The 11,212-nt window shown below is 56.6% G+C and overlaps 1 protein-coding gene across 4 annotated transcripts; it reads right to left on the minus strand.

The window, feature by feature from the left end:
• Positions 1 to 275: 275 nt before the first annotated feature.
• Nfatc4 (nuclear factor of activated T cells 4) lies at positions 276 to 9,630 on the minus strand. 4 transcript variants are annotated; one of them, XM_029566850.1, is made up of 11 exons: positions 9,295 to 9,545; positions 8,102 to 8,273; positions 7,178 to 7,805; positions 5,693 to 5,855; positions 4,905 to 5,104; positions 4,010 to 4,182; positions 3,405 to 3,545; positions 2,511 to 2,566; positions 2,104 to 2,230; positions 1,376 to 1,945; positions 276 to 658 (listed from the first exon to the last, which is right to left on the minus strand). In XM_029566850.1, exons 1-11 carry the CDS (start codon positions 9,370 to 9,372, stop codon positions 591 to 593), a joined length of 2,376 nt encoding a protein of 791 aa, XP_029422710.1. In that variant the 5' UTR covers positions 9,373 to 9,545; the 3' UTR covers positions 276 to 590. The 4 variants fall into 4 exon arrangements, with proteins under 4 accessions (XP_029422710.1, XP_029422711.1, XP_029422709.1 ...); XM_029566851.1 differs by having other exon boundaries at positions 8,098 to 8,273; positions 9,295 to 9,433; XM_029566849.1 differs by having other exon boundaries at positions 7,178 to 8,273; positions 9,295 to 9,630.
• Between the last annotated feature and the right edge of the window lie 1,582 nt (positions 9,631 to 11,212).

Raw genomic sequence — 11,212 nt, forward strand, 5'->3', positions numbered from 1 at the left:
TGAAGGAACCTGAACTGCCAGGAAAGAGAGAGTGAAAAGTCCTAAATCCAACCTAAACTTCAGCTAGGGAGCCTATGGAGCCCCTCCAAATGTGCCCCTTCCCTCTGTATCAAGGAAATCCTTGGGACGCATTTGCTTCCAGCCATACCCCAACTCCTTCCAACTTCTCAGCCTCCACGATTAAAACTCAGTGCCTGAATCTTGAACTCAGGGGAACTAGATGAACCAGAGTCAGCTACACCATCATTCTCTCCAAAGAGCTCTGGAGCCTGAAGCACTGTTCAGTGAGCAGTTTATTGCCCATCCACCTGTCCCCAGCCTCCCAACATCACAGCCTGCACAGTCTGGACATCATCTTCGTCCCAGTCAGTTCTGGCACCCAGCATCGGTCTCCACCCCCATCTCCACACTCTTGTCTCCCTTTCAAAGCAGCACCAGGCCTGGGGCCACACCTTAGGTGGGGGACAGAAAAGAGACAGAGAGACAGAAGCTGGCCAAAGAGAAACCAGAGTTGGCCCCCATGCTTCTGGAGTCAGCACCCCAGTTAGGAGGACAAAGGATGCAGGGCCACCACGGCTGCCACACGTGCTTCAAGCAGGAGGCTCTTCTCCAGGAGGTGCAGGGAAGCCACTCAGGTCTCGGCCAATGATCTCACTCACTGTAAAGGAGGGGCAGTTGGAAGATGGGGCTAGGGCAGGTCCCCTTCTTTTTTCAGAGACACCCCCACCTCTGTTCCAGGCAGACCTCGGCCTAGGACCCTCTGGACCCCTCTTTCACTGGTTTCTCTTTCCTGGGCCTCAGCTTCCCCAGTGTGTCTTGACAGGTGCCCTCACTAAATCATGTCAGCTCCATCTCTGTGGGCTCCCAGCTCTCCATATTAGCCCATTCCTGCCAGCCTGACCTATGTCAGCATAGACAAGGTAGTCGGGGGCAGCAGATCAGATGTAGGTAGTCAGTGGAAGAAAGAAGAAATAGAACAAGAAGATCTTCATCACCAATGAGGACCATGGTCACTATGATTCCAGGACAGGTGACTCAAGGGAAAATGTCCTCAACTGGGCTCTCTGTAAGCCACTGTCCCTCCCTGAAACTCAGTGCCTGAATCTTGAACTCAGGGGAACTAGATGGACTGGCCTAGTGCTGAGATTTTGTGATTTGGGCAGAGATAGAAAGACTGGAGCAGGTATTCCATGCACCCTCCGGAATTAAGTTGCTGAATTCAAATGGCCATGCACATCAAGAACTTGCTCCTGGGACCTCTGACTGGCCCTGGGAGACTAAGAATGCCCAGTCTCTGAGCAGTCAAGCTCCAGCCCTCAGCATACAGCAATCTTTCACACCCACTCACACTCACAGCCCCCAGTCGCACACCCACCTTCCTCCAACGTGATACCCTGGATAGGGACACTGTCTCTGAAGCCGCTGCTGTAGCCACCCCTGGATTTCTCCTGCTCCGGAGCCCCCTCCCCAGGGGCATAGCCTGGCCCCACCTCATTGTAGCCCTCAGCAGGTAGGGGGTGAACAGCATTCTGGGGAGGGAAGGGGCCTTCAAGTGGTGGGGAGGAAGGCAGTGGAGGCCGAAAGGGGGCTGGAGGGGAGAATGGAAGCCCCAGGGGGAAAGAGGAGCCCCGTCTTCCATAAGGATCGCCAGGGAAGGGGCGGGGAAGGAAGGAGACTGCAGGTGGGCGGGCACCTCCAGTCTCAGGGAACATCCGTAGGCCTGATCTGTAGGATGGTGGGGGTCCCGTCTGGGGGTACAGAGGGGGTGTGCTATAACCAAAGCCTTCTGACAGGTATGGCGTTTCATAGGCAGGATCTTCATGGGGGTAGGAGGGGTAAGGGGGCCTGGGTGGTGAGAAGTCCATGTCAGTGCCAAAGGGGGGACCCGATGTGGAAGGGAAGCCCCGGAGAGATGAGTCTGGAAGGGGCTCCTCCTTGAAGATCACTGGGAAGATGAGGAGGCAGGAGGCTGGTAAGGCTCTGGGAGCCTTCCCAGTGGACACCTTCCAACCTCCTTCCCTTCCCAGGTTTCATCCATCCCTTGGCCCCTCACAATGGGGTCTGTATCCCTCTGCCCCCACCATATGCTGTCCTAGAGCGCACCAGGCAGGAACTTGAAACTTTGGGCAGGACTACGCTTCCTTCGTCCATTGGAGACATAAAAGTAGACTTGGACTGGCCGGGACACCCGCTTGTTGCTGTACTCAGGGATGGTCAGAGTCAGTGTCACCTAGGGAAGAGCAGAAGATGAGACAGGAAGCCCTTAGTGATCTCAGGTCAGACCAACCCTTCCAAGGATCCAACTCTTATCTCCTAGTTTTCACTGTTGCTAAGGAGCCAAGCTCATTCCCTAGAGATGAAACTTGTTTCCCAGCTAACCAGCCCCTCCAGGCCAGAAGAGGCCGCTCTGGACTCCAGACCCACAGGGAAGGACTCCCTCTTAAGAACTTCTTGACTTCTCCCACCCTTCACAGCCCCCCCCCGGGTGGGGACCCCAGGGACACTGGTACCTCACTGCTCTGCAGCCGGTTCACCGCAGCCTCCTCCTCCCATTGTAGCTTTCCATCTGTACAGGGGAACAGAGCTCCAGCACAGCTCTAGGGCCCATCCCCTGCCCCAGTCCCCTGCCCTTTCTCCTCCTGCTGGAGCCAATATCAGATTCAAAATGTCCTTAGCAGGTCACAGGGGACACCAGGTATTTGTCCAATCAAGAGGCAAGCTTTAAAACTGTCCCCAAGGTACAAAGAAGCAAGCTAAGACCAAGGGAAATGGCGGGGCTAGCCAAGGGCCTAGAGGCAGCCCTGGAGCCCTCCCATCTAAATTAAGAGTCCTTTCCCATGATATCACTGGGACAAGACGCATCGAGTAGAAATAGGCTCCAGCTTGAAGGAAGGCAGTGAGACCAAGTCTAATGTCTTAGACAGAACCTCTGATTCGAGTGCTAAATGTGGGTCTAAGGTCTGGGCCGTTATGAGCAGGGTGGAGGGAAGGGGAAGCCCACAGGCTGGTGGCCAGACCCAGAATCCTCAGTCTCCCTTTTCTCCACCCTCATAACTTCATCTTGGGGCATGGCAAAGGCTCTCATAATCATAGCTGTGCTTATATCTCACAAACCAGGACAGGCCCAGAAGAACCTGTGAGGCTATAAGTCCCCTCTTCGCTTCAGCTCATGGGGGTAAACCATCTCAAAGCCAACTCCTCTTTAATGACTGGGGTGTCTGTTTCTTAAATGTGCTCAGCATCCTTGATGTTTTAAATCTTCCCATGGGAAACAGACAGTACACCATGGGGTGGTCAGTCTATTCCACTTACATATAAAGAAACTGAGGCTCGATTGTATAGTTTAGCAACAGTGCTAATTCCAAGCTCTTCCTGCCTGTCCTCTTTTCCCCACGAGTACTCACCAGGGCCCCTCTCAATGAACACCACTTTAGAGTCTGGCAGGAAGTTGGAGCCAGTCAGCACTAGTTCCTCTCCTCCTCTCACAGAGCAGGCGCTGGGGCTGTAGGCCTCCACCTGGGGCAGCTCCTGGGCTGAGCGCTGGGCTGCAGTACAAGAGACCTGGCTGGGTTGGGTGCAGAAAGGAAAGTCCTCTCTCCACCCCCACCTTCTTTGCAATAACTGCCACCAGCTGTGGGGAAGTCCTCCTCAGTGGCAGATACAAAAGAGAACCAATAGTATCAATAAAGTCATACGGACTGTGTAAGGGGCACCCTGAAGCAGAGACAAGTGAAGAGAAAAGCCAGAGATCACCTAAATGAATGCACAGGCCACACCAGGAGTAGGTGGGCACAGGGTCACTCTGGGCCAGCCCCAAGAGGGTCTGTAGCGGAGGCAAATTAGGCCTTCGCTGCTCCCATATCATGGTAAAAAGAAGGGCTGGGTCCTCTATAGGGCCACCTACCCACGACACACAGGGCATGGGACACTATGTGGAGGAAATGGGTGACAGACACACAGACGGGAGACTACAAAACACAAAAAAACTGGCCAGGGCCTCTTTGCTCACAGCACTCGATGGGCACTGAAGCTGCCTGCACAGAGACGACCTTCCCGCCGCCCTGAGGCACATGTACACGGAACACCAGCCGCACACGCGTGTTTTTGCGCCCGATGTCCGTCTCACCCTTCCGCAGCTCAATGTCTGAGTTTCGAAGCTTCAGGATTCCAGCACAGTCAATGCTGAGGGCAAATGGATAGTAAGCCCCCACTAGCCGAGGCCAGGATGGTCATGCATTCCCAAAGAGGGATGCCCTGGCCCTCAATCCAAAGTCCTGAGATAGCCTAAGCGTGCTTAGGAGGACTATTTTCTAATCCACAGTGATGGCCTCACCACGATGTTCTCCGACCTCAAAAATACTTCCCTAGATGTTAAGACTCTGTCAGGCATGGTGACGCAAGCCTTCAGTCCCACCACTCGGGAGGCAGAGGCAGGCAGAGCTCTGTGAAATTCAGGCCAGCCTGGTCTACATAGCGAGTGCCAGGCCAGCTGGGGCTACAAGGAGATCCTGTCTCAAAAAGACGAAAAAAAAAAAAACCACCAGAAACTGACAGAGGATAGTTCAGTGACAGAGCGCCTACACAGCAAGTGAAAAGCTCTAGGTTTGTTTCCTAAGTCTTCAAAAAGGAAAAGGAGGAAGAAAGAGAAAGAGAGAGAGAGAGAGAGAGAGAGAGAGAGAGGAGAGGAGAAGGGAAGGGAAGGGAAGAGAAGAGAAGAGAAGAGAAGAGAAGAGAAGAGAAGAGAAAAAAAAAGAAGAGAAGAGAAGAGAAGAGAAGAGAAGAGAAGAGAAAGAAAGAAAAAGAAGTTATACCTCATCCATAATGTCTAACTTCTAGGGAAAGGAAGAAGTGGGCCTCTCTGGTCCTAAATCTTTACAAAGACAGGAAGTTGAGTGAAGACTTACTTGGCAGCCATGTTGTTCTCAGGAAGCAAGGTCATCTCCAACACTTTGGTTCCACTGACTACAGCTTCATAGCTGGCCGTGGCCACCATTTTGCCGGTGATACGGTGCACCTGATAGAAGGCATGCGGACGCAGGTTCCTTTCATCTGCAGTGCCAATGAACATCTGTAGGGTCAGTGGCTTCTCACTGTAGCCTAGGAGCTAGCAAAGGGAGACAGAGGCCACCTAACTGAAAGCCCCACTTCTTTTAACCTTTTTCCACCCTTGGGTTTAGTTCACCAGGGGATAGGACTGATGAACGATAAAGAATATCCTATAAGGGATTCCCTGAGGGAACTGGGCATCAGTTACAGAGAAAATGTGGCCTGGAGTTCACAGTGTTATTCTTGGAATACAGCCCCAACTGGGCTGGGCAAAGGAGGAAGAGCTCCCAAGAAAGACTAGCCCAACTCAGTATAGAGAAAACCTAACTCCCAGTGACCTTTGGCCTCAGTTGAAACCCTCCCCCACATCTGGCAAGCCACCATTTTCCAAAGTAGACAGGAGGCTGGTATCCCATGGGATGAGTTGACTGGGGGTGGGAAGACAGAAGAATAGAAAGTATATCTGGGTCCTTTCAGTGCACCCTTCCTCCCTCAGCTCCAGCCCCTCCCCCAGGCTGCCTGCAGGGTCAGAGCTGAGAGGGAGTGTGGGAAAGGGCAGTACCATGGGTCTGGACAGCTGAGCCCATTTACAGGGATCTGGGATGGGAGAGGAGGAAGGATGTTGGGCCTGCCCTCTGTTTGTTACCTTGACCACAGGGTGACCTCCAGGAGCAGCTTTGACCGCTCCTCGGCTACCCTCAGTCTCATAGTGGGCTCGGTGGTGGGCTCTAGGCTGCACCTCGATCCTCAGCTCCAGCTGCTCATACTGGCTGGGCAAAGGCCAGTCAAGGGGAGGTAGGGCAGAGGTCCTGAGTAGGAGAGAGCACTGGTCATCTGCAACCTCAGGCCACCAGGATCAGATGGCACTGGGTTTGTGAGGGAGGGGGTGGCATGGGTATGGGAGAAAGAAGAAACCACAGCAGTAGTCCAAAAGCTCAGAAGCAGGGCACAGGGAACAGAAGCTCTTGAGCTGAGTGTGTGGAAGATGACAACAGCTCTGAGACTCCCTGTTCTCAAGCTCTTTGCACAAAGTTTAGAGCCTTCATCAGGATACAGAGGAACCCCAAGCCCATGCTGATCCTTAGACCTCAGTGGGCAGAGTACAGTACAGAAGGGCCACTTCAGACCAGAAAAGGCATCAGACAAATAAACTGAGGCCAAAACCTAGGGCCGGCCACTTTCTAATCCCAGGCCAGTTCCTTTCCACTACCTGGGACTAAGCGAGTCAAGTTGCTGGGGTTAAGGGGCTTCAAGTGAGGTTATTTTCCCTGAATTGTGCTTCCAGATTCTCTCTGAGAGTGTCTCAACTGGTAACCGCTCGCCCAGGTGACATTTGGCAATGCATAGGGACATTTTTAGTTGTCACAACTAATTCAAAAAGTGCTATTAGTGTCTGATGAATTAAGGCCAGGGAGACCGCTAAATTATGTGGCAGTGTTCAGCACAGTCCTGCAACTACAAATTACCCAGTTCAAAACAATTCAAAAACCAACTCAAAAAGGCAGTATGGCCGAGGTTGAGGAACTCTGACCTATGGGTACCCCAGAAGATCAGTGTTAAGCTTTCCTCTAGAATCTTTTCAGGATGGAGCCTGCTCAGTCTGACATCTCAAGGTTTAGGATCCTAGTAATGGGCAGTAGTCTTTTCGAGTAGAAGGGACAGAAATGCACATTTTAATATTAATTCTTGGACTTGAAAATATATGCAGTTTTATTCAAATTAGAAGCTATGCACTTAAGCCACTAGATCCGGACCCTAGAAATTAAGAGTTAGAGAAAGAGGACTTTTAAGACGGTTAGACCTGTCTAAATAGCCAGAGGGTAAGGTTGGAGATTGGCTAGTGGCAGGGCAGAGCTGAAGCTGTGAGAAACCCTGAAGGAACCTCACCTTTATGCCTCTTACAACAGCGCAGGGTTGGGGTGAAGAGGCTTTTTCTTATAGGCCCATAGCTATTGCTCCCCAGTTGTCAGTCTAGGGGCATGTGTTTTCCTAAATTTCCTTAAAACCGAGCTAGCTAGCAGTGGCCCTATGGTTGCAGGTGCTCCTTTGAAATGTGGAGGCACCTGGAACTCATCCCTTGACCTTCCTGTTCCCCCGTGGGGGAAGCAGAGGTGCCAGATTCGGGCCTCACCTGAAAATGGGACTGTGTCCCCCAATCCGGGCCTTGGACCAAGCAAGAGGAGATGGCACCGCCAGGTAGTCCATACCCGCCACCTCTTTCCGCAGACCCCCGGAAGGAGCAGCACCCTCCTCTGCTCCCGATGGCAGCTTCCCATTGCACGGGGCAGGTTCCTCAGACCGAGGCAGGGCCACTGCCTGCTCACTAGAAGTCCTCCGGGTCTTTTGGGGGATGCTCTCGGTTGGTGGGGCACCCACATAGTCAAAAGGGCCAGGGGAGCCAGGGTCCCGGGCCAGAGGCAATGGGGGTGGTGGAGGGGGCTCCGGCCCTTCTTCCCCCAGGCTGCCCCGGCGGGACAGAGCTGGGGAGGCCGAGGAAGGGGTTCCGGAGCTGGAATAGCGCCGCTTGCCACAGGGAGAGGCAGGCCGCGGCGAGGCTGGGGCCGGCCCAGGAGCGCTGAGGAGTAGCCAGCTATCCTCCGGCGCTCGGCCTCCAGGGCTTGGACCATACAGGCTCCAGGGGTCCTCCGGGGTCCAAGGCCTAGGAGAAGCCCGGGGCGACGGCAGTGGAGAACCCAAGCCAAAGCGGGACGCAGCTTCATTTAGCTCAGACTCCACCTCGTCGCAGGCTGCGTATAGAGCTGCCTCGTCAGAGGCATCCGAGAAGAAACTCCATGAAGACAGGCTGCTGCTGCCAGGGCTGGGGCTGAAGAAGGCGCCCCCACCCTGACCTCCTGCCTCTCGGTAGCCCCCAAAGCCTTCTGGTGGGGGGTAATCTCTAGGAGAGCCGTCCCCCCAGGCATCAGGAGTGTCGTCTAACGGGGCCGGCGGGTCAGGCGTGGGAGAGATGGAGGTGATTCGGATGCTGGGACACTCTAGAACGCGACCGCCCCCGGTACCCCCAGCACCCCCTCCTGGGCCCCCCAGCCTCACCGACCGGGCCGGCTGGCTCTCCCAGGTGCCAGGTGAGGGGGCGGGGCGGGGCGGTGGTGAGTGCATGCCTGGCCGAGGGGGTGGTGGTCGGGGAATACCAATAGGGGCAGCACCATAGGGAGGGGGTTCCCCCAGGGCCAAACGGCAGCATGGCGGGGCATCCTCTGAGTCCAGCTCTGTCAAAATGGGAAGGAGAGTAGAGGGAGATGGGGAGAGAGAAGCCGGTGAGATGTCCAAGTTTCTCGACGGCCAGCCCCTAAGACCTGCTACACTCAGCTAGGAGGTGTCTCCTAGTCACAGGACAAAAGCAAAGTGGGACGTCAGAAGACGGAAAAGAGATGCAGAACCTCACACCCTGAGCCCCTGGACTTGGGACCTAGGGTACCCGAGGGGGCGGGTCTTAAGGTGAGGGAGGTGGCTTGGGAGGGGTTGGAGTGCGGCCTGCAGGCGTGTTTGCCCCGGCTCTGGGCTGGGCTGGGGGGCGACTCACACATGAACCCAATTAGCAGCGGTTCCCAAACCCCCAAACTGTGCTGGCAGAAACCCCAGTTGCCATCGCAACCGTGGCCTGGGGGCGGGGGAGGTATGGCAGTGGTGACGAGGGGAGGTGGCTCCTCCCTCGCTCCCCCCTCCTGCAATGGGGGGCGGGGGTGCAGCCGATCGGTGATGCGTGCGGAGCCGAGCCAGCGAAGGGGGGCAGTGGGCAGCGCGGATTCCGTGCGAGCGGCGGCCGCCGCCCCCGGCTCCATCCCCGCCATCTGCCTCTCATTGCGGCCAGACAGGGGGAGGGGGAGGGGAGCCCAGGCGCTACCAGTGAGCGCCCCCAGCCCAGGACGTCGCGTCTGCAGGACCTGGCCTGGGTCTGCTAGGGGCCAACTCCAGAGCCAAACTTTCCCATCCCAAGGAGGCGCCTGGGACTCTTGGGGCCCGGTTCTTTTCCGCCCCTCATCCCAGTGACAGTCGGCCCAGCCGGGAGGCGGCGCGCAGCCAACACACCCCCACCCCCACCCCAGCCAAGACCTAAAAAGGAAAAAGTGGTGCCCCGGCCCCCAGCCTCACTTCCGCAGACTAGGTAGTCCCCCAGCCCCCTCAGCCTCTGCCGCCCCTCCCCCGGCTTGCTGCACCAAAGTGTCCTAACTCAGATCCCCCCGCCCTTCTGCCACTGACCACAAGATCCCTTCCCAGCCCCGCACTAACCTTCCCCAGAACCCCCCGCGCCCAGCGGGGGGGCCTCCTTTTCCTCCCCGAACACCAGCTTAAATTCCAGCTCCTCATCCTCGCAGCTCGCAGCCCCCATGGATCCGGCTGGAGCCCCCAGGTCCCGGCCTGGGCGGGAGGGGGACGTTCTGGAGGCCGCAGTATCTTCTCGCGGGTGGTTCCCTCCCTCCCTTGCTCCGAGACGCCCCCTCCTCTGTCGCTGCCGCCTCCCTCCGGACGCCCCCTCGTTATTATAGAAACTTTTCCAAACTTTTTTTCCCCAAACTTCTTCAAAGCGGCCCCCCCTGAGCCTGTCCCTGATTGGCTACCGGGGATGCTCCGGCCCCTCCTCCAGGGATGAGATGGGAAAACCACGCGCCCCTAGTCCTCCTCCACTCGCCCTCCCTCAGCGGTCTCTCCAGTCCCACCCCCTCCCAGGGAAGAAAAAAAAGCTGAATTGGAAAATGGGCCTTTCCAGCTTTATAAGATCCTAATGGTACCTACTGGGCCGAAGTTCTGACACTCAACCCCCACAGGAACCCCAGCCCCAACCCATTTAGTCTCAGGTGGGGGTGGGGGGCACTAGGATTCCAAGCACCTTAAAGAGGCCGCAGTCTGGGCCCGCAGTGTGGCCGGCCGTGGAACACGGTTCCCAAGTTCTGAAGACGTGTGGCCAACATCCATCCCTCAAAGGAAAGCTGACCTGTTTCCCTCCAATTCTGCGTCCAGGAGGGCCCTGGGGAGAGCGTGCAGGCTGCTCTTCCTCCACCCTCGCTGAGACCACCCCACCTAGGTCTTCTGGAAGCTCTTAGTCTCCCTAACCATCACCTTCACGAGCCATCCCTCCCCGTTTCCTGAAGGTGAAGAACTTTTAGCTGGCTTGGAAGTCTCTCAGAGTTGTCTAAACCCCGGAGGTCTTTGAAGACCCACAGCCCTGGTGTGTAGGTCCCTGGCCGGGCTTGGTCCATGCCACTTACGGAGGCCATTCATCAACCTCCTTGGGAAATTAGCTCCCTCCTCCCAAGCTCTGTAGTCCAGAATGACTCTCAGATCCGTCCCGCTTTCCTAAATTCCTGGCCAGGTTTAGGAGCGACCCAGAGCTAAAAACCAGGTAGGCCCCAAGGGCTGGACTCCCGTCACCTGGGCAGGGAAGGAAGACCCGGGGTGGAGTTTCCCCGAAGGCCAAGCGTGGGGTGGGGTCCCCAGTTGTAAGAGAAAGAGTTGGACGAGAGAGTGGGATCTCGGGTGGAGCTGGGGGGGGCAGTCACCGTTCTCCACCCGCACGCCGCCCACATGCTGAAAATTCCCTAGGAAGCCTCAGAGACCTCCCGTCTCTAAATCCCTCGGGCTCCGGGCCGCGCCCCCAACGTCACCCAGCCCAGCACCTGAAGGGTTAAGCGCCGGCCCTCGGGTCAGACGTTTACAAACACTCGGGAGCCGGGCGGGGACCGCGCCCGCTACTCTAATGAGAAACAGGCTCCGCGAGGCAGAGGGAAGGGGGGCCGGCCTGCCTGGCCCCAGCATCGCGGCTGCTCCCCTCCCTCCCCTCGGTCCTCCAGGGCCCGCCCTGGGGACCCCCCCCAGCCCCCGGGGACCCCAATGACGTGCGGAGCTGCCCCGGCTGCGAGCCCAGGACCGCTGTGCGGGAGGGGCCGGGAGGAGAGGCCTGGCGGGCGGGGAGAGAAGAATGTTCCGAGGCCGAGGCCGGGCGGAGAGACGGCTGGGTTTAATTTTTTTTTTTTTTTTTTTTTTTTTTTTTTTTTTGAGCCCTTGCTGGCCTGGAGCTACCTATGTAGACCAGGTTGAACGCCTGGAACACCTCGACCACTAGCCTGCACCAAAGAAAGAGGGTTGGAGGAGGTTGGAGGTTCGGGGAACCGAGCCCCCGGGCCCCCCCCGGCCCTCCCCTTCTCCCCAC

Source organism: Nannospalax galili, unplaced genomic scaffold, assembly GCF_000622305.1.
Source record: "Nannospalax galili isolate Female #2095 unplaced genomic scaffold, S.galili_v1.0 scaffold1119, whole genome shotgun sequence".
NCBI lineage: Eukaryota > Metazoa > Chordata > Mammalia > Rodentia > Spalacidae > Nannospalax > Nannospalax galili.